Genomic DNA, 23,372 nt, shown 5'->3' on the forward strand with positions numbered 1-23,372 from the left:
CACAAGAATTATCCAGATGCATTTTATTAATCTCTTTTCTATACACAAACTTGAAACTTTTGGGAAATTTTATTCATTACATACTCAAAGTTTTGTAATAGCTCAACATACACAACATTGAGAAAGGCTAGTGTTACCCAGTTTCTTCTTCTTCACGCGGAGTTCTGTAGTTCGAAGAATGGTAGCCGTTTAGATCGCGAATCTACAGGGAAAATAATATTACTTCTTGATGGAGTTTTGCCTTAAGATTTGGCAAATTTGTTACTTAGGCTAAGTACTTTCAACCTCTGAGGAGCAAAGAAAAGGTGCATTTTTGGTCGCAGTAGCACTTTACAATTTGTGATTAGCAAAACTGACAAGATTGTCTAATTACCTTTTAAAGTAAACAAAGTACAGATAATCTTTGAGGAAATTTTTTATCTTAATTAAGTTTGAAATATGAACATGCTCCAATCCAACCAAAAATATTTTACCACCTATTTATATTATATAATTTATAACTGATTAATCTATTGTGTAATTATATATAAATCATAATAACAATCTTTTTTTGTATTTCACAAATAATTTACCCCTCTAGATGACACAGATGAAACTCCATGCTGTAGTTAACCCTTTAAATCCCAGGAGTGATCAAGATGTTATTTCTCCCTTTTATATCCTTACATAATCCAGCAAACAGGTAATGAGAATACTCTCACTTATCAGGTAGAAGTTATCTTTATAATCTAACACCTTGAATTCTTGTAACTAATTTACAAGGAAAGGGGAGAATTAACAATCACATCTGCAGAGTTAAAGGATTATAAATAACAAATTTCCACTGTTCGACTAGCTTCTCTACTTATCTTCTAATCTATGTTGAGCTTATTATTCTCCAGGAACCAGGAGGCATATTTCTCATTTTTATAGATAAATTTTTTTTTATTCCACCAAATGACTTAACCCCCTCTTGTTGGTTTTTTGTATGTTTATCAAAGATCAACCTGCATGACTGTCCTTGATATTCAGAAATAAGATTCTATCGTTAATGAGGACATTAACATGAAGGTATTTCAAGGGGCTGATGCAGCCTGGTTTCAATTAGAAACCCTGTCAGCTGGTCTCCATGGAATTTCCATTTGGCAGAAGTAAACTTAAGGTAGTCTACATCTATGTTCCAATCACTCAATCTGGGAGAACTTCAATATAATCATTACACTCATTGTCTTGTGAGGGCTCTTCTGAAGAGGCCTTTGGTGATCCAGGTGAATTAGGTCCTTGGACAGTTGTATATATTGGTGATGAAGGATCATCAGCTTCTCTTGTTGCAACATAATCTCCTTCATTGTGCTCAGAACCAGCATGTCTGTGTGAATCAAGATTGTCCAAACTTGTGCGACTTGCTGTTAAGACAATGATTCCTTCTGGTTTAGCATAATCATAGTCTTTATTCTTTGGTTTATCCTGAGGTGGTTTTGAACTTTGGGGTTCACTGTAAATAGCTCCATCTGATTGACAGTCAGAGTGTCCTGTTTCTTCCAGGGGAAGTAAATAACCAGAATGATCTGAAATGCAGATGTGCGAGAGAGTCAACAATAGATAAGAGTTACACTATATCTCCTACTAGCTGAGTTTGCAGTCCATACTGTAAGATATGGATCACGTTATTTTCACTCTGATTTGCACCTTGAGCATGAAGCACATGGGCCATAAAAATGAGAGAAAAAATACTTTGAAAATCAAGGTTGGTAAGATCTTTATTATAATTATCTCTAGGTTCAGACAGACGGGAAAGTTTCAAATGTAAAGAAACTTTTAAATTTAGAGGGCTTCTCAGTGATATATGGCCTGCTAAATTGAGCAGTCATAGCACACATACTTTTAACTGACTAAATCTGCTTATGGGTGTCATGAAATAGTCACACAGCAATTTCTCCCCGCAGACTTAACATAAACCACTTTGTGTACCAACACATCCACAGAAGTTGTGTGAACATTTTATTTGCAGCATGAAAAGAAAGGGAAAGTTCTCATAAAACAAAAGTCTGATGAAGTGAAGATCGGCAAGCCTTTCGCCTGTTTATATAGTCAATAATTAACAGTCGCGACAAACAGTATCAAGTTGTGCTAAACTCTTCATAGGGGTCAGCTTGTACACCACAAAACATACCTTCGTTTGGCTTAATCAGCTTTTGATATTCTGAACGACATCTATCAGGTGCAGGTTTCAAGAAGGCATACCCCTTGCGCATTGGACTTCCTACTTTTGCATAACCTGCTTCATCAACAGATGGCTGGCCTTCAGGTGGGGTATAGGGAAGAACTGTCTCACCTTCTTGATTATAGAGTGCATTACCTGACACATGATCAAAAAAATAAGTCAGAATCTATCACATCAGGCATGTTTAACCATTTGAGCCTGACATCAGTATGCATAACTTCTCCATAATGTTTCCCATACATTTCCTGAGGGTGCCAACAAGGAGAATTTGTTTAACAGTCAAGAGCTGCAATTAGTTGATGATCATTTCCTTTATTCTCCTGACCTTAATGTCAGATTCAGGGTGATAATGTAAGGAGAAATTGGATGCTAGTCACTCTTAGGGATCCAAGGGTTAAACAAGAAGAACAAAATAGACATGTAAGTACTAACTAGTGAAAGTAAAATTTCTTACCAACATGAAGCCTTGCTCTGCTCTTTTTTCGTTTTCTTCGACTCCTGATGAGATGAAAATTCATTTGTGATTAAATGGGGCAAATAATGGTCAGGTACTATGGCTTTATCCTTAACAACTCCCTGAGGTGATAAACATGTAACTTCTCTCTATAATATCCTTACATTATCCAGCAAACAGGTATCTGAGAATTATACTCTTAGACTAACATAGCAGGTACAAGTTATTATCTTGATCTTACACCAAATCCTCATCACTAATTTATAAGGAAATGTGTAGCAGGTAGAGAGGAGAATTAACAATTAGATCATGGGAGTTAAAAGGGTTACTCGGTAATTTTGTTGGTGTTGAAACTACATACTATAATTACAAGTGAATTAGTTAACAAAATCCCCTCTTTAACACACTTGCATAATTATGAACTAGCATGCCAAATTTTCTGCTCTCACTGCAAAGAGGTCATCTCTAAAATGTCATGCCCTGCAAGGACACATCATTATAACCCAAACTCATCATCATCATCATCATCATCATCATAACTTTATTTGGTAACGCAGGTTAAAATTTGCGCAACTTTACAGCTGATGTGGACCTGCCTAAACTAATTAGTCTATAATTATATAAAATACAGATAAGATAAAATTTATAAGTTGAATAAATTAAGTAAACCATAAAATTTTAGTAATAGTGAAAATTTGATTTCATGTTTTGTATAACATTACCTCCCTTTTCAAAATTAATATTCATGACAGTTTGCTTGAATTGTTTTAGGTTATATTTAAAAATAGATAAATTTGGAGAATCTTTAACATTATCGGGAAGTGCATTCCATGCTACTGCAGATCTATGAGCAAAGGATCTACGACCCAGTTCGGTTTTGGGCCAATTAAGTACAACATTCAGGGATTTCCTTAGGTTATAGCTGTTAGAGTTCTTGGTCACCAAACAATTAATTTCCCGCAACCCTAAATTATAAAAGGCATTATATGTAATAGTTAAGATACGTAGCTTTAGTTATAAAAATACTCTAAAGGCATCCAGCCAACCTTAGAAAGTACATCATTATCCTCAAAACTATTTGGTATCTTATGAATCAGCCTGGCAGCCCTGATGTGAATCATTTCTAGATCTTTAAGCTTGGGTCCAGACCCCCAAATTACAATTCCATATAGAACACTTGGTATAACCATCCTATAGTAGAAAGTCTCCAAGATAGATGTACCTAGGAAATTTATATGACTCAACATTTTAACTTTGGCATTAAATGCAGATCTAACTATTGCATCTCTGAACAGACAATTAATTTAAGCTGCAAATGTTACCTACTAGACAATCACCTCTCCTATGAAACTTACAAAACTAACATTTTAGCTTACATGATAATTAAAAATTGAAAAAAAAAGGAAATCACACCTTTGCTTCATTTTCCAACAAATCCATAAAGTTGCAGTGATGGACAAGGTGACAATAACAGCACCACCTGCAACAACTGCAATGAGCCAAACAGGAAGACCACTACTACCAACATCATGGAACTCTTTTTCACCCTCATTTAAGAATGACGGCTGCTCTGTAGTTGGGGTAGTGGCACCCTCTCTTGGAGTCGTGACTGGAACTGTTAAACCTCCATCTTTTTTTTCTGTTGTATTCTTGGTTGGGCTGGTACTAGAAAGTGTTGTCTAGTATATAATTAAACAAAATCAAACACAAGTTACATTTGTTTAAAAAAGGCATGAAAAACTGGCCCACAGATCGGAGATGTTGTATGATCAAAGCTTTTGCTCCATTAAGGTATTGTGGTAAACTTGTTCTTGTAGTGTGAGGCTGTGGGAGTCATCCTTTCATGATTGTTTTGAAATAAAACAAACACTGCAAACCAAAAGTGCTCCACTTTACCTATAATTCATATTTTTTCACAGGCCAGACATGTTGGCCCACATGCCAGACATGTTGTGTGATCAATTACAGCAAAGCGTTTGTTCCAAATGGTAAACTCCTTCTTAAAGTGTGAGAATTGGCTGTTGGAGTCTTCCTTCATTATTGTTTGGGAACTTTAACTTACAAAGAAGTGGAAAGGAATCAAACACTACAAACTCAAAGTCTTCCACTTTACTTATAACTCATATTTTTTTTTACTTGATATTTAACTTGTACATACCATCAATGTTGGTGATGATGGGTTGGATACTTGACCTTCATATGGACAAAATCAAATATCAAAAATAAATATTTCATTTTAAAAAGACAGTGCCAAAATTTAAGGGACAATTAGTGCCATCCCATTCAATGAAATTCAACAGTTAATTCTAAACATGATTGTATAACTTAAAAAGTAAATTCTAAACATGTTTAACTCAAATGTAATTAGAATAAATCACTATTAAGATTTATAACTATTAGTAGTACCACGTGCCACTCAGGTGTGCTTTTTGTACCTCCTGATTCAAGCTAGTTCAGAAGTGAATGGCAAGTATTAGTAAACACTAAAACAGTGGATAGTGTTGAAGGCGCGCTCTGATTGGCTAGTCAAACTCCGAATATCCTTTGCTATTTACCTCCGAGCAACTTGAGAAAAAAATGGCGTCCCGGTTTGCATCAGTGACAAGCAAAGAAATCACTCAAATTAATTTTTGGTGGTCTATTTTATCTCACTGTCTTAGTATATACTAAAACAACTATTCACCTCAGTGTCGGTGGTTAGCGGTGGATATTTACCTCACCGCTTCGCGGTTCGGTAAATATCCACCACTAACCATCTCTACTTCGGTGAATAGTTGTTAACTATATTCACCTCCGCGCAGCTAACTTCCAACCACTTTTCCGTATATTAAAGGAAAATGAGTTTTTTGTATTTGGGTATAGTTTATACTACAACAGAAGATTCAGAATTATAAGCTTCTGACTACAACAGTTATTCACCTCTGTTCGTATTGGTGAAAGTGGTAGATGTTTACTGAGCCACAAAGTGGTGAGGCATTTAATGTCCACCGCTATTCACCAAGACTTTGGGTTGGTGAATAATTGTTAAAGATCATCATAAAATTATACCTCATTACAAAGTTAGTATTAATAGAAACATGACCACTTAGTACATTTCTAGTTTTATTGGTTTGCTAGGTGCACATTTCCTGACCAGTTTAAGATAAATGGCCATGACACACCAAAAAAAAAAAAGAGACATTTACAGAAATACTTCTGTGCAGTATAAGTATTCTCATGCAGTTTTCTTGAAATTGTGTGTAAAAACCATTTATGTCCGAAAGCAGGTACTGTACATGAGGGGTCCACTCTCTGAAACTGAGATCTGATATTGAAGGCGGCATGCTTGAGTGGTTAGGGTGCTGGACTTGTAATCTGGTGTCCTGGGTTCAAGTCCTCCACCCTGCCACTCACTGGATTTGTTCTCGGCTGCCCCTAGCTCAACTCCTTGGCTGTGTTCTGTAAATAGCCCACTAGTCTGCCTCCTGCCAGTGGGGTTTTTCAAGCACTTAGTTAGTCTATATTGTGGCTGAAAAGCCCTTGAGGGGGAGCTTCAATTAACGTATTTATTTATTTAATTATTTATTTATTTATACTGGGTTATACTTTTTGCCTCATGGAACAGAACTGCTGAAGCAGGGAACAAGCTTTACAAAGTATGCTGCACTTTAACCAGAATGTTCCAAAAGTACCTACTAGATATTGCATAGCTTTAGTCAACCCTTTAACCCTTAAGAGTGACTAACATCTAATTTCTCCTTACAATATCACCCCCAAGTCACAAATTAAAGTAACGAGAATAAAGGAAATGATCACCAACTAGAGAAGCTCTTGATACATAAACAAATTCTCCCTGTCAGCACCTTAGGAAATGTATAGAGGACAGAGTGGAGAATTTGCATATTGATATTATCAACATGTAAAAGGTTATAGTACACCACCATAAGGATAACAGTTTTAAAGATCAGCTCTATACTTACAAGGTACACGAGTGCTGCCCCTGACTTTGAACAAAATGCACAAATCTTTCGGGATGTTGCTGTCTCTTCTACTGGTGCATTGTAAGAAGACTTTAACAACCTTTCCAAACAGCTGACGATGAACCTGTGGGTTTCTTCCATTCCACTGTACATGGGAAGATCAACACATAATAAATTAATTTTAACAAACTTATCAGTCAATCCTCTAAGGTTACCTGGTACAATTTCACTCCAAACTTAGAATAAGAATGATTTGGCAGCTGTCGCTTCAAATTGTTATAAAATAGCATGTATTTAATTAGGTCACTCAGGTTGCCTGTGTGAATTTTGGTGTTATATCATTCAAGAAAACAACCTCTAGCATTATGTATCAACACCAAAAATGTGGAGAATGGATATTCAAATCTTAGAAGCTTGATATATAAAATTAAGTGAAAAGGTTAAAAATGTTCAGCCTTGTTATACAATCAGGAGTTAATTCCCTTCTTTTTCAAGGAATTATTTCAAAGTTGAGGTAAAAGTTAAGTCTGTACCTAACTGAGTCAAGTAACTCCCCCCCCCCTGATGGGATGTCAGTCTATCACAAAGTTACACCCCAGCATTTGACCCCACTTCTCTGACAATTCACCAGTACCCATTTACACTCCTTAATGGAGAGTGGCACTGGGAGAGTAAACTGTTTTGCCCAATTACAAGAACACATCGCGTTGACTTGGCCAGGTGTTTAATATGGGACTCTCAATCTGGAGTCCAGGGGCCCATTTCTTGAAAGTCCCAGTAACTTAACGGGCCCGCAAAGCTGTTCTGTTTTCATTCAAGATGGGGATTTCAAAAGTTTTGAAAATGATACAATAAAACTATCAGCTAAATTTTGATTTTAAATTTTGATTTAAAACATGGCTTTGGGCCCGTTAAGTTACTGGGACTTTTGAGAAACGGGTCCCAAGACACTAACCATCAGGCTTCTATGTCTTGCATTTGAAAGTTGAATTTGAAATTATACAATCATTTAAAAATGTCAGGATACCTTAAGGAAGTGAGCATGTTTAACTATTTTTGTGTCCTCGTGGTGAATGCGAAAAGGTAGCTGCTTTCCTAAGAACTTTTTCCATGCAGCAGAGCTATTTCCTGTGAGATAACTTGTTCCTGTGATATCACAGTCCTCCCTTGGAAGAGTATACAACCTTATAGAGCTTGATCCATCGAATATTCTTAGCACACTATCAGCTCTTTCTCCACTGAAATGTAATGTACACCCTGAAAAAAAAAAAAAAAAAAAAAGGAACAAAAGTCTTGAGTCAAAAAACAGTTTGAACCAGAAAACTACTAAGAAAAATCGAAGGGAGCCCAGTACTCTGACACTATGAAATCCAGCTGGGTACCCAGCATAAAAGATTATGCTTTTTATGAAAAAACTAAGATTCCCGAGTCATCCATTGCATGTAAAGCGCCAGGGGCCACTGGGCGCTGCTTAAGACCACAGCCCTGTGCAGTTTAACTGGTAATGATAATCCAATAAGGATTAATTGTTGACAGGGAATGATGTTTGAGTGATTATAACATAATTTCCTTAACCTCTAAGAGTGACTGGCTTCTAATTTTTCTATACAATATCACCCCTGAATTGCCTATAAAGTTCACAAGAATAAAGTAAATGTTATTGATCACCATCAAAAGAAGCTATTGATTGCTAAACAAATCCTGACCTCGTCAGTATCTAAGAAAATACATAGAGGACAGTATGGAGAATATACATACTGATGTTACTAAAATTCAGGTATGAAACGAGAGCAGGATACCCCCTTTGCTACCCTTCCCAAAGCAGCCATCACCATCTTTGTCTAGACCATCAAACTATTATCAAAAGACTTGGATTTAAAATATATCATTCTCCTCAAAATTCTAATCAATAAATATACCAAATTTATTACAAAAAAATTAAAACAATACTTAAAAAACTAATATCATTCATAAATAATTTATTATAGGTAAAAAAATAAGCTAATGTTCCAGTCACACATGGATAAAACATTTCATTTGTTCATTGTTTTCGCATGATGTAATTTCAAACATTTTTTTGCATCTTTCACTTCCAAGTCCATGTAATTATCAGTCTTCCTTGCTGTCTGCTATACATTTTTCATGATCTTAGCAATGAGACTTTGGTGTAAAATCAAACAATATCACCACTACTTGAAGATGTTTTGACGTCGTAAGGAGAATAGACACTTCTTTTAGATCACTCATGGGAGTGGAAGGGTAAAAAAAAAAGGACTTAAAATTCAGAGCTGAAGGAAGCGACACGGAGGGACACCAAGTTTCATCTGAGAATCCACACCACAGGATTAACCTTGACCCTTCATGGGTTTCAATCATTCCAATTTAAATACATGTAATAAAACTATACTCTTTCTATTCAAAAAACATCTCACATAACGCAAGGGTTAATGGCATGAAATTAGAAATCAACGGAGTGATAAAAACTTGAGAAGAAAAAAGGAAAAAACATTAGGCAACTCAAACAAAACTTAACTATGATGGGGGAAATTTCTTCTAATTTGTTTTACATAGCATCCAGTAATGCTCATACCATGTCACCTAATTTAAAAAATATACCACTTTGTAGTTAAAGAGAGTTTGTTAAGGATTATTTGGGATATCAGGGATACTCAGTTTATGACAAGATTATCCTATTGCTTGATGTACCCAGCCAGATAAATTAATTTTTACCTAGTCAAATCCTCAAAATATCATGTTATTATGTATATTCCCTATTTTTAAAAATTTTTAGACAAAAATATGAGTAGACTTTATCCACAGAAATTGTATTTATATTATATAAATTTAGTTTTTAAAAACTTCCCAGAAAGACAAATGGAAACATGAATACAAACACTTACCATCGCGACTTTCTTTGTTTCTTATACAAGTGTTAAGATCTTCTCTGTAAGTACTGTTAGATTTAAAGCACTGACAAGTACAACCTTTTGACGAAGGAATTAACTTGCTGTTCATTTGTCTGCATGGATTTTCTTCGTAATTACAAGTTTGTGTGTAATTGTAGAAGGATATTTTATCTCCACTTCTCCATCGAAAGACGGAACATTGGTGCGCTTGGGCAGATGTTGACTTAAACAGACATACGAAGACCAAAATTCGTTTAAAGATCAAGCTGTCCTGATTTAGAACTTTTCCCTTTGAATAGAAATATTCTCGTCCAACTCTTTCCCTCATCATGTATTGTGTATTGTAGCAGTCTTGCAACAGGAAGAAATGAATTTCCCAAAATTTTAGTGTTTGTATCGGCGTTCTTTTCTCTTTGACTTGAAGAAGCACATTGAATTATTTGAAATTTTCGCTTTCCTTTACATTCGCTTTAGTAACGGCTGTACTGATTCTAAAACGCCCTCCCCGAGATCGTCGATCGTTCAGGAACTTAAGCCTTGAAAGTATGTTTCATTCCGACCGGAAGTCGCTGATGCGAATGTCGTTTGCAAGCCCTCGCCCTGTTTTCGCACGCTTGCGATACAGACCACTTTTTGGTAATTCCGTCAAAAGATTATTTCCTGAATCCGCAGGTTTGATGTTCAAGGGAGGACCAAAATATCGAAAGAAGGACTTTTTGCGTGTCATGCATGAAGATCTTTCTAAAGCTGATGATATATCTTTGTAATCATGTCATGTTGATAAGTTTTCTTGAACCTCATTCGCTAGTTGATCCACGCATAGTTAGATCCACGCTGTAAATATTGAGTCATTTACTATTTTCGTCACGAAGCTGGGGACAGATGGTCTCCTGGTTTCAATATAACTATACTACACAGCCCAGAGTGCATTAAACATCAATATTATTGAGCAAGTGTCGTGCTTAAAACGCCAAACGATTCGACAAAGAGAAGGTCAACGATTAGTCCGCCATATTTGCATCAGTTTCAAATGAACGTCACGTAAACGTAACGCAGAAGTGTCTTTTGGGAGGGGTGGTAAGGGAGGTAGCTTTGTCTGGATGAAGCTCGAATGTTTCTGTCTTCGGTTTATAGCAATACTAGTCTGCTCCATTTAAACGTATTTCAGTGTTTTTGCTTTGTTTAAGCAGAATGGTGGCTCAGAATTTCTCATTTGACAAACTTCAGGGATTGAAGGACGGCGGCTAATATATTTCTTACTCTCCTTTCACTAGTGGGGTGGGGTAAACTCCAGGGACTGAAGGACGGGGGCTAGATTAGTATATTTCTTACTCTCCTTTCTCAAGTGGGGTGGGTCTGCGTAAGAAGAAGGTTTATTTGAATTTTTGGATTTAATGAACTGTTCTGTTCCCTTTTGAGTAAACATGTCTCAGCGACAAAACTGAAATATTTTAACATGCAACTATACAAAGAATCTTTCATTTTTTCTTTAAGCAAAGCTTTTACCTAAACTGACCCGAATATTTCCTCAGCTCGGGGAATCTTTCTTTATGTTCCTTTCAGCACCATCCGAGGGTGGTATGATAATTAATAGGCTTTAAAATCAACGCGCAGCTCGTTCAAACAAGTTTCAGGAATTTACAAGTATATAAGCATTCCGTCAACATGTTACTCCGCACTGTCGGGCATCAAATGGAAACATTTGTTGAGGCATCACCAGAATTTTGTGAACGACACCATCTTTGAGCAATCAAATAATTATAAATTGGATCAGTCATGTACAACATGGTTACAGTTTTCTGGAGTCTCGTCTTTGCATGCCCACCGCATTACTTCACATCAGGTAAACCTGACATGTATACTTGAATTTGTTTCAGTCATCTACTTTATTGCATTGCTGGGGGAAGTTACAGTAAAGTTGCTCTTATAATCCACATTCACTCTTACGAATTCCGACATCGTAAACAGTTAAACACTGTTACAAGCTCTCAGGCCGGCGAAATGGCGTACGTACGAACGACGCCCCTCTCTCGTTCTTCGTCTGGGCTTGTCACGCAACCGCTTTCTTCTCGAACTCTCCTTACAGCTTTACTTTCTTTGTTTTTCCTCCTGACAAAGAGGCCAGTGGTCCCTTGCATTTTAGTGCGCCTCTTAACCACTCCCTTCCTCCCTTGTGTTCTACTGAATGGTACGGACAAACCCACCTTCGCCTTTTTATCGAAAAGTGAGCTTATAATGTCTTTTGGCCAATTTGAAATGATAACATTTATTGTGTTTCAGGCGCTTGCTCAGACAACCATAATTCTTGCTCGTATTGGGCTGGTAACGGTGAGTGTTCAAAAAATCCCCTGTGGATGCTTAATAATTGTCCGACGAGCTGCAAAGTGTGCTCTGGAGTACCGGGTGAGTTAGGCCTTTGTAAAGGTTGTTGTTATGGTAACGCGTTCGCACTGGCCTAAAAAATGAGTAGTCGTTTGGTGCAATGGAATTAGAGGCGTGGCAGAGGGGGGTCTAAAAGTACATGTGACCCCTCCCCCCAAAAAAATAAGTGACACGCTATGATAACAATCATCATAACAATAACGATGATAATGATGGTAACAATAACGATGATACTAACAATATTAGTAATGAGATAGAATAAATATATGAAGTTCATATATTTTGAACTGCGGTATTAGATACGTATGATGCACGATCCTCGCAGTAGATAGCGCTATTTATGCAATAGCGAAAATCAGACCTGAAAAAAATCAGGCCTGTACGGGACTCGAACCACTGACCTCTGCGATACTAGTGCAGCGCTCTACCAATTGAGCTAACAAGCCAACTGGGAGCAGGCCGTTAAGTTGATTCGTAATAAACCCGTGAAAGTGATAAATGAGAAAGAATAAATATATGAAGCTCATATATTTTGAACTGCGGTATTAGATACGTATGATGCACGATCCTCGCAGTAGGTCAGTGGTTCGAGTCCCGTACAGGCCTGATTTTTTTCAGGTCTGATTTTCGCTATAGCATAAATAGCCCTATCTACTGCGAGGATCGTGCATCATACGTAAATATTAGTAATAATGATTAGAAATTATCATAATGATAATTAAGATAATATATAGTGATAGTAATGATAATGATAGTAATCAAAGATGGCTTATGGGTGCTGTTGCCGCAAACGAGGACAAACAACCTCGTTCCCAGGGCCTTTTCCCTTAACTAAGGGAAAGGCACTGGAAACGAGGTTGGGGGACAAACATGTAAAATCAAACCTTTTAATCAAGACACCTTCACAAAAGCTTCGAGAAAACTCACCCTTAACTTTAAAATGCTTAACATAACATGAAGACCGTAAAATCTAGAAAAACTGAACGAAATAGAGAGGTTTTTTTTAACTCGGTGGCCTCTTGGCATGGCACCGTTCGAAGACGCCGTCACCGCCCATGCACGAAAACTTAAATGTCCCGTATGGGAACCCGGGCGACTTTGGCGAGTCGACCAGCCGCAACAGGTGCTTATTTTTACCTCACGAAGGATGCAAACTGGTAGATCATATTAAGAGGCTATTCCCAAAGCATTTTCATAAAAAGAATATTTACGTGAAAATAAAAAAAGGGAAGGTACATATTCGAGAAAACGCAGTGTAAATGTGACTTGTTGAGGGGTTGGGAAGGAAGTTTCAGCTGTTTTCGGCTAAAATAGTTATTTCGAGACAAAAGATGTATGATAAAAGAGGTGTACTAAAGACATTTTTTATGAATTTTTTAATTGGTTTCACATCTCAGCTTGCGTCAACATATACAATGACCAGTACTGTAAACTTAATGTGGGGAACTGTTGGACGTTGTCCAGTGGTGCTGATCTTGTAAAGAACTGTAGGAAAACATGTGTGTGTAAATGCTGCCTCCCAAGTCCTACAACAGTACCAATGACTGGATATGTCCACGAAACAACAAGTTATACAATGACAGCAGATTCGACCTCGGCTACTACTACAGTGGAAATAACAACGACAGCAAAGGATACCAGTACCGGGCTTCAAACAACATCAAAAATAAGAAACTCGACTTCCATTAAAGAGAGAACTACGGTGCAAACAGGTTGGGGGAGGGGGGGAGGTACTCTTGATATTTGTATAGTCTCTTTCCCAGCTGTTCTTTCGAATGTCACGCAACGCTCTTCCCAGAGGCTGGGAGAATGTTGTGTGACAACGTAAGGGACGATTGCAAAGGAGACCTGCCCATCTATAGAATGGAATGTTGTTTTCGTCGCGCCGTTCTTTGAGAAAGAGGACAATAACATGTAATAATGGCTGTATTGTAATAGTGGCTGTATTGCCCTTTGCAGATTAAAACATAGATAGATAGAACACTATCTTGTATTAGAGTTCTTCAGTTGTATTGAAAGGGAGGAAATAGGATTTGGGTTAATGCGGTTCCGAGAGTTTGAATCCGAAATAATTCAAGTCCAATTCCATCTTTATTTCAGAATCGCATAATTGAATAAAATGCCGCATTCCTATCGGTTGACGAAGGGAGGTGTTTGGCGTGGAATTGCGAGTTGAAAATGAGGCTAAATGATATTGTTTCGCATCTTTTGTTTTACGGTCAGGATAAAAACACACAATATTATTGCTATTTTTTTTTCTTATTTTTTTTTCAATTATGCGATTCAAGGAAAATTCATTACCTGACTCGTGAAGTCCGCGTTAAATTACACGAGAAAACCGATATTCGTGATTCGTGCAATAGCGGTTTTCGCGTGCAATTCAACGTGGAACTCACGATTCAGGAGGTACATCTCGTACACAATCCCCTCTGGTGGACTACCCCATCAGGTTATCACTCATTATCATGAACACACTTTCATGTAATGTGGGAAACGGTGTTGAAGATTTATTTTACTTCAGAATCAGTGAGGATTAATGATGACCAAAAAAATTTGGATTTTTCCTTTGTAGTATATACGAGTGTCATACCAACTACAAGACGAATAGTAAACCTGACGACACAGGTAATTGAGATTGTTTTTGAGAGTGTCAAGTTTTAAAACTATCTAACGCGTTTTTAAGTATTTAAAGTCCGCCTAAACCCAAATTTTTTTTTCGCTTAACGAAATAGCGTAATTTTTTGGAGTTCGATATTGTCCGAAAATATGCCGACTAAGCGTGTTGTAGGAGGATGTAGCAACGTGCGAAATTTGCAATAGGGTATCGCGCTTCATACATTCCTCATACAACACACCTAGTCGGCATATTTCGGACAATATCGACGACAACCTTCCCAAACAAGTGAAAATGTGTGAAATGCAGACTTTCGTGTTCTCGATTTGACGTCACATTACCCGCTAGAGCCATTCCTCTTTAAACTCGGTCGTGGGGCAAGATGGCGGCCGATTTTCCGTATTTTGACTGGGCACAGAAAATTATAGATTTGAGCAATATAAAAAAAATTTTGCACAGAAATACTCCAAAAAATAAGCTTATTTCGTTAAGCGGAAAAAAATTTTTGGGTTTAGGTGCACTTTAAGCGTCGCATGCAAAATTTAATTTTCGAAGCGGAGTATTCCGATTATTTGATTTTGCTGCCATGATTATGTTTCAGGACAATGGTGCCACCGAAACGAGCGTATCAAAAACTTTGTTCGTGTTGGTCATTACGATAGGTTGCGTGGCGTTTATAGCTGTGCTTGGAATTTTATTGCTTTGTTATCGGAGAAGAAGGAGCTCGTAAGTGATAAATATTATTTGTTGTCACAAGCTGGTTGAGGAGAGGACGATTTTCTATATTTTCATTTTCCTTTTTCATTTCATCATCATTTTATTCTTCTCTGCAAATATTTTTTTCCATTATATTTAAGGTGGCTCACAATAGTTTTAGGACTGGGTTCTAGTTGTGCGAATCACGCGCGTCACTCGCGGGATTTTTAAAAGACATGGAGGAGGTAAACAAACATGGCGGCGCGTAATTTTTTTTCCGAACTCTATTCACGTCTAGTATTCAGGGTAAATCGCATTTTTACGAAACTTTTAGCCACCAAAAGTCTTTATTTGTACTATTAGCTAAAGAAAATATTGCTGGCCGATCGGCATATGTTGTGCCGAGAAGAAAATTTTATAGTTTTTATGTACGCGCTGCGATGGATGGTGCAGACCCTGGAGTGGACTCCGAAATTCCCGAGACCAAACCAAGCACACTTTTACTCCTTTATCTTTCCTGGGGCGGCTTTGTATGTGGCTTTAGTTTACTTAATCCATCGGTGGTCTATGCTGGAGAAAATGACGAAAACTCTGTCTGTGCCAATTCTGGTCGCCATAAAGGTCGTTTTGCGACGAAAAGACGCTTGAGCGTGTTAAAAAACCTTGCAAGGGTAAGTGAGAAAAAATCTCAAGAAAAACAAAATGATATGGAGGAAGAGGACATTGAGCCCCCCAGGAAAACAGTCACTAGGTCAAAACAGGTAAGTTCTTTTTTGGACCAGTAAATTGTAACAAATAAAATTGAAGATATCGCCGTTTCTTTCGAGGACTTCAAAAGTAATCATTCTCTATTCATAGCAAAACATAGAGGAAGAGGACGCTCAAATGTTATCAGGCACACGAATCGTCAGCATGGAAGTGCTAAAAAATGACCTCAAGTGTTGTTTACATTGTCAAGCAGGTGAGGAAGACTTTGTGGACTTTTTCAATTGTAAAAATAGGCCAAGGAATAAACTGTTAGCATAAATATTGAGTTCTGCATGTACAGAAGTTGTTGTACAAGTTGTTTTCCTTCTGCAACCATTATGAGGCTTTATGAACAATTACTGTATTAAATATTTACTGCTTGGAGAAAAACTGTTATACAGTCAGCTTCCTTACCAGAGTACACAATCAATATTTCTTTCATCAGAGCACAATAAACAAGTCCCCCCTTCTGTATTTCATCAAGAACAAGAATAACTATATGTAAACAAATGACCACTGAAGTCAGAGAAATACTATTTTTCTTTGGCTTTAAAGTTGTATTTACCTTTTCTTAGATTCAAAAGAATGATTTCAAACAATAGAAAACTAAAAATTAACTTATCAAATTATTGTAAGAAAATATTGTACAGCATAGTCATTTTAAAAATGTAATCATATGCCTTATTGTCAAGGTGCAAAAGAAATACTTCGAAATTTGTTTGCTACTCATTTCAAATTTTTGACAAATGTGTGGCAAAACTCGTTAAGTATATGAACCTTTTTACACTCTTTATTGAATGGTCTTTTTTAGGGGTGGGATTAGACATTTCTCGTGATCTCTCTTCTCCTAATTTAGTTAAGATTTGTTATTCAAATCAGACTTATTAACCAGTCTGAACCAGTCTACTGTTTTATCCTGCCTCCAGTACAACTAATTAAACCAAATGAAAGTGAAATGACAAACAAACAAATTTGGTTTCCAGGTCCACTGTCTTTGGACAACATGGTTGGTGAAACAAGAAGTGGACTAAGTAGTGTCTTCAACATTCAATGTTCCAAGTGTGGAAAAATAAACAATGTTCATACATCTAATCATCACAGAACAGGTAGCAGAGGGCCAAAAGCCAGTGACATTAATTCTAGAGCAGTTCTTGGCTCCCTTCATATTGGAGTTGGACAAACACAACTGAACAATTTTCTGGCTACTTTAAATATTCCAACAATGAATGGCCAACTGTTCAAAATGCGAGAAAGGGAAATAGGTAACAGCATTGAAAAGGTAGCAAAAGGAAGTTGTGATGTGTATTTAGAACAGGAAAAGGAAAATGCAGAAAAATCTAACAATCAGGGGGAAGTAGATAGTATGCTGGCAATTGCAGTCTCGTACGACATGGGTTGGACGAAAAGAGGCAAAGGGCACAACTCACACACTGGTCACGGAGCATCAATAGGTTTAAAAACAGGAAAGGTTCTGTCTTACGCAACGAGATGTAAAGCCTGCAGAGTATGTGAATCCAGCAAAAAATCAGGAAAAGGGGCCAAAACACACGACTGTAGAAAAAACCATGTAGGGTCCTCGAAGTCCATGGAGAGTGATTTAGCAGTTGAGCTCTTGACTAATGCCCTTAACAGTGGAACCCAATTCAGTACATATGTTGGGGATGATGATAGTACCACTATTGCTGATATTTTAAACAAAGTGCCATACAAGGTTGAAAAGTGTTCAGACACAATACAAACCAAACGTTCTCTCACTACTCGTCTTTACAATCTGAAAGATCGCTTCAAAAATCCGCACTGTTCAACACTAAGTAACAAAGTACTAAGTTACTATGCAAAATGCTTCAGTTATGCTGTAACTCAGAATGCTGGAAATCCAGAATTTTTAAAATCAAGTATCAACTCCATAGTACCACATTCATTTGGGGAACACAGTTCATGAATATATCCTGGTGTGGTTTCAAAAAATGTCCTGAGGGATACAAGCACACAGAACTACCTAATGGCAAGAATTTACATGGTGAGCCCATGAAAAATGCCCTAACCAACATCTTTTCAGAATATGCCACTGATACTATTGTCAAGAAGCTTTCCCCATGTGCCAACTCTCAACGGAATGAAAGTCTAAATAATATCATAGCAACAAAAAACCCCAAAACCCGGTATTACGGAGGAAGTGCAAGCAATGACTTTAAAGTAGCCTGTGGTGTGGCCCAAAGAAATCTTGGCTTTGGCTATGTAAGTGCAGCATTAGAGATACTGAATATCGAACCCGGCTATTTTTGTACATCACATGAAGATCTGATGGACAAAAAAGTGTTAAGTGACAAAAACCGGAAGGCTACAAAAAATTTAAAGTGTAGGAGAAATCAATTACGGGGTCAGAAATCCAGTCAAAATAGTCAAAAAGAAGCTAAGGAGGGGAAAACTTATGAAACTGCAGTTGCTTTGAATCTGGATACAAGTGTCAATCAGCCTTCACCAAGAACTCACACTCACATTGAACATCTTTTGGAAAACATTTCTGATAATGAGCTTCACGAGTATGAAAAACTAGTACCATCCTACTATGCTCAACCTGATCTGCCAAAACTGACTTATGATCCAAAACAAACTTACACTTTTGTTGTTTTTGACACTGAGACTACCTGCACCGGGAAAAATGCAGAACTCTGTCAGCTGTCCGCCATTCATGAAAATCAAGTGTTTTCAAAGTACATTCTACCAACAGGAAATGTGAGTACTGGAGCTTCACGAGTGAACAAACTATCTGTTCAAAAAATTTCAATGGAATCAGAAAATTATTGAAAGAAAACCAACCAGTGGAAACTGTCTCTCTTGATAAAGCGCTTCAGGAGTTTCACACCTTTCTTAGTCAAGTAAAATGTTCATCCCAGAAGGAAACTTGTATAGTTCTAATAGGTCATAATTCAACAACATTTGACACTCCAATACTTCTCCGGAGAAGCGACGAAAATTTTCGCAGCAAACTAAGCAACCTGAATGTTTATTTTTGCGACAGTCAAATCCTTGTCAAACATCTTTTGAAAGATAAACACCCCGCATTGCAACTCAGTGAGTCGGCATCTTGCAAATCAAACCAATCAGCACTTTACTCACATCTCTTTAATGAAGAATTTGAAGCCCACGATGCCTTGGAGGACGTTAAGGCACTTGAAAAAATTCTGTTTCATTCTACACTTCAACTGAACAAGGAAAAACTCGTGAATTGTTCTGGAGTTATTGGTGTTGAACAAGCAATTGCCAGCATGACGTATTGGATCGACGCCATGAAATTCTTCAGACATTCAGCGGAAGACTTTTCGACCCCAGGGACGACAGTGGTGCAATAAAACAATCAATGGCTCAGAAGATTGCAGGAAGTGGGCTTTCCTATTCACATCTCAAAGAGTTATATTTAAAGTTCGGAACAAAGGGGCTGCTTGCGATCCTCAGCATGCCTCCTTCCCAAAACACAGCGAGGAAACCTCGTGTCACTCGAACAAAGCGTATTCTCGATGCCATTGCAAACCACTTTCAGGAAACATTTCCGAAAGAAGAATAGTTCCTTTGGTTCCATTGTTGGTAAATTGTAACTTCGTGTGTTTCCATTTAACCACATTTAAACTGCAGAAACTGGCCAGCACGTGTTGTGCCTCTGGAGGTACTTGATGACAATGTACGTACCTCGCGTAACATTAGCGAGATTTAAATGACCGAAATTCTCCAAAACGTAGCAGCGAAGCAAGGTTGTTAACGGCACTTGAAAAATAATTTACAGGTCCACTTGAACGACTAATTAAGCTGATGAAATCGACCGAAAATCGAGCGAGTGACTCTTCGAAACAAATCAAGGTTTTAACCAGCGGACAACGTATGCGCATGCGAAAACCGGGATCTTGTAAAGGCCAGATTTTGAAAACGCGCGAGACGCGCGTGGATTTTCTTTAGACGCGAAGTGAATTATTTAGAAAACAAGTCCGGTGACCCCACTATTTTATTTTAAAATTGGGTGGTGTGGACTAAGAGAAAAGTACTGGTAAAATTTAAAAAAATTCTCTGGACCGGATTTATAGCCACTCAAAAATTACGGTTTTTAGCAATTACATAAAATCTGCTCCAGAGATTTTTTTTAAACTCTCTATAATTGCTTCCACTTCCATGTAAAATTGGATAAAATTAAGAAAAATAGGGGTCACCGAGTTAAAATTTGCGCTATTAGCGTTAGAAGCTCCATGATGGCTCTTATTTACAACCATATGCTGTTGCTATGGTAACAGCTGATGACGCCACGTGATTATGTTTTGGTTCACTGATGATTGAGCTAGTAACTGTTACCAAGAAGGTGTAAGAAAAATTATTATTTTGTTTTATTGAATCCCTCAAATGTAAAAGTGCTGGAAAACCTAAAAACTATTGTGAGCCACCTTAATTCGGTAAACAATCAATCAATCAATCCATCCGTCCGAATACTTGTATATATGTCCATCTCTTCTGTGTTAGTCAGTCCATTGTAATATAAATGAATAAAGACTGATAGTTTCGAAAGAGACTGTTTGGGGCACCGTAACGATTACAAAAGCTGACGTTTCGAGCTTCTTCCGACGAAGAGCTAACGCTCGAAACGTCAGCTTTTGTAATCGTTACGGTGGCCAATTTACCATTTCAAGGTCTTTCAACTTTGTTGATATATCCAAATTATTCCATTGTAATATAATTTGGTGTTATAAACTGAATTGATAATATGAATTGGCCTCCGTAAAGAGTATCCAAAGCTGACGTTTCTGAGTTTAATGTCTGTCGATCAATCAATGAATCAGTCAATCAATCAATCATTTAACTGAGCAATCAACTGTCCACCTGACCAACAAGCCAGTCAAAAGTGCTGAGTGTGAACATGTTGATGAAGCCAAAATCTGCATTCCTTTGCCATTCATAATTTAGTGACTAAGAAGTACTCTCATTTACTTTTACTACTATTTTTTTCGAAAGATCCAGTAGTGGAAGCCTGGCTCAAGTTAATAAACCAGGTAAGGCTTGCTTGGGTTTGCACATTTGCTACACATTAGTTTTGTTTTCTTTTGTTTTTTAAACAAAAGACCCATCTTTGGCTGAAGGAATTGCAAAGTCATAAAAACAATAGTCTAACAGAGAAGTATGAAAACAGTTTTTGAATGCTAACACTGTTGAGCTGTATATGTTGAAAGACGAACAATTAATGCTTTCGCAGCCATAAATGTCAAGGGAAGGCGCCTTCACATTATCGCAAGGCTTTTTAGCACATTTGATTGTGCGCATTGCCGATAAAACTGGGAAGGACTGCAGGACCGAATAAACGGGATTCAAGCTATGACATTTTGGGTAGCTTTTCTCGACGATCTCTGTCATTTCTGAAGCAGAAGTTCAGTTAGATGGAGTGATAATCTAATGCGGTTATCCTTTCAAATTTATCTGTTCTGATTCAGTAACAGTTCCTTTTGTTCTAAGTTGAAAACCATTCCTCACCTCCGGAAGAAGTTATTTGGCTTGAGCATCAACCAAGCAAGTCTTCAAGAAATCCGTTGTACCTTTCTATAGATGCGGCTGGAGACAACGGATTTTCAAATCATGGTGTTATTGAAGGTAAATGGTGCTTCTTTCATGTAAAACCGGCCTATAAGAAACTGCGGACGGTTTTACCAAACCCTCAGCCTGAAATTTAGAAATAGTTTTTTTTTGTAGAACTGTGAAGGACTGGAACGCATTACTGAACGATTTTGTTAATATTAAGTCCGCAGATCTTTTTAAAAAGGCCTTATTTGAGTATCTTACTAAATGTTAACTTTTTAATATTGTATATAACTGATGCTGTGTAAATGTTTTTATCCGTTTTGCCTTTTAATGAAATTTCCGATTTATTTAGATGTCTTGCGTGACGGCAAACCCTTTGCAGGACTAAAAATTTTTGAATAAGGGTTGAATAAAGTCAAAGAAACATGATTGCATTATGCAAAAGAAGACTAATTGGCCCGAAAAATGGAAAATCATTTTCCCGAAAATTAGAGCCTAATTCTTAGACAGTGTTTGCTCGGTCAAACCTGTAATCTTTCCCATACTTCGCGCAAATGAGGTAAGAGAGAGTACACCTAGTGACTAAGCTACGGAAATTTTTTCATATTATTTTAATCTCCCTCCCATCAGACTTAGAAATTTTCTCGTCATTTACCTTTCATTTTTAATTTTCTCTTATTGAGATACCCCTGAGGTTCTTTACTCGACGACCATTCCTGGCTCGCCAACTTCGCCATTGTATCATGTCTTAGAGAACCCTAACATGCCAGAAACGAATGGGAACTTCGCTTTGTCAGCTCGCTCCGAATTGTCTTCCGACCGTTTACGATCTGATTTCGATTATGACGAGCCTGTTTTCCGAGGCGGGCGCCCGGCGATTTTCCCGCCGTCTGAAGCGCGAGAACTTGAAGCCACCTACGAAACCATGACAGAAAATCGAAACGCTGAGAGACTTGCTGACAACACCAGTAAAAATGTTTTGGAGAACGACGACGAATACTGTTATAGTTACACTACTGCTTATCAAGATCAAAAGAGCGAAGCGAACGAAAGACCTAAAATAGAGGGACCTTCTTACTGCTCCGTAGAGAGCCCCAATACGGGGTACCAGGCCCCTGCAGTCACTTCGGGAGGCAGCTGCACGCCTGTGGCGGAAACCGCTGAAGTTAACAGTTATCAACCCTTACAGAAGTCAACATCGTCATTTTATCAACCGCTCAAGAAAAATAATTAAACAACTCGAAGAGCGTTCATAATGAAATGACCAAAGTAGATATTTTCGTGATAAATTTGTGTTTGGTGTTTTCAGTGCTATTGAGTACCATAACGTGTAGTGCAGTGATATAGAGTACCATAACGTGTATGTACTCTACATGATGCTGTGATGTTGAGCACCATCACGTGCAGTGCAATGATATTTAGCACTTTTACATGAGTTTTGGATCCTTTGTGCCACGTGCTCTTTGTGTCACGTGCCTTTGTATCCTTCATGTCACGTGCCTTTTGTCTCCTTTGTATCATGTGCCCTTTGTATCGCGTGCCCTATATATTACGTGCCCTTTGTTTCATGCACTTCTTGTACTCTCGATCCTAAAGAAAAGTTGATATTGTTTGCCTCCGGAAATGACGCTAGCCGGTTCACTTCTTCAGTTGTTTTACTCTGTTATCTGTGCCAGCTTACTTTGGCTGATATTCTCTTTGGATTGATTTATTGTGTAATCCTACCGTATTCTGTATATTGCTGATGAAAAATTCGAAATGGTGAAGAACGTTTGTGATGTTCTGGTACACGTTCCTATTGATTACTTGAAAGTTTTAGCCAAATTAAATTTAGTTATACTCTTTCAATTCAGTCAAATGT

At 37.6% G+C, this 23,372-nt stretch overlaps 2 protein-coding genes and 1 pseudogene across 2 annotated transcripts; 1 reads left to right on the forward strand and 2 right to left on the reverse strand.

Annotated features, from left to right (window-relative positions):
* Window positions 1-6: 6 nt before the first annotated feature.
* LOC111340991 (uncharacterized) lies at window positions 7-10,549 on the reverse strand. Its single transcript, XM_022947919.2, has 8 exons — window positions 9,517-10,549; window positions 7,644-7,873; window positions 6,617-6,761; window positions 4,816-4,850; window positions 4,071-4,336; window positions 2,658-2,701; window positions 2,153-2,338; window positions 7-1,547 (listed from the first exon to the last, which is right to left on the reverse strand). Exons 1-8 carry the CDS (start codon window positions 9,851-9,853, stop codon window positions 1,168-1,170), a joined length of 1,623 nt encoding a protein of 540 aa, XP_022803654.2. The 5' UTR covers window positions 9,854-10,549; the 3' UTR covers window positions 7-1,167.
* Window positions 3,179-4,064, reverse strand: LOC148730061 (uncharacterized; annotated as a pseudogene).
* Window positions 10,550-11,042: 493 nt separating the features above from the next.
* Window positions 11,043-23,359, forward strand: LOC111340980 (uncharacterized). The gene is made up of 8 exons (XM_088760940.1): window positions 11,043-11,365; window positions 11,803-11,925; window positions 13,302-13,616; window positions 14,477-14,529; window positions 15,120-15,244; window positions 20,954-20,991; window positions 21,449-21,583; window positions 22,195-23,359. The coding sequence occupies exons 1-8, from the start codon at window positions 11,299-11,301 to the stop codon at window positions 22,743-22,745; spliced, it is 1,407 nt and encodes a 468-aa protein (XP_088617066.1). The 5' UTR covers window positions 11,043-11,298; the 3' UTR covers window positions 22,746-23,359.
* Window positions 23,360-23,372: the final 13 nt, after the last annotated feature.

Source organism: Stylophora pistillata, chromosome 5 (genome assembly GCF_964205215.1).
Source record: "Stylophora pistillata chromosome 5, jaStyPist1.2, whole genome shotgun sequence".
NCBI classification, from domain to species: domain Eukaryota; kingdom Metazoa; phylum Cnidaria; class Anthozoa; order Scleractinia; family Pocilloporidae; genus Stylophora; species Stylophora pistillata.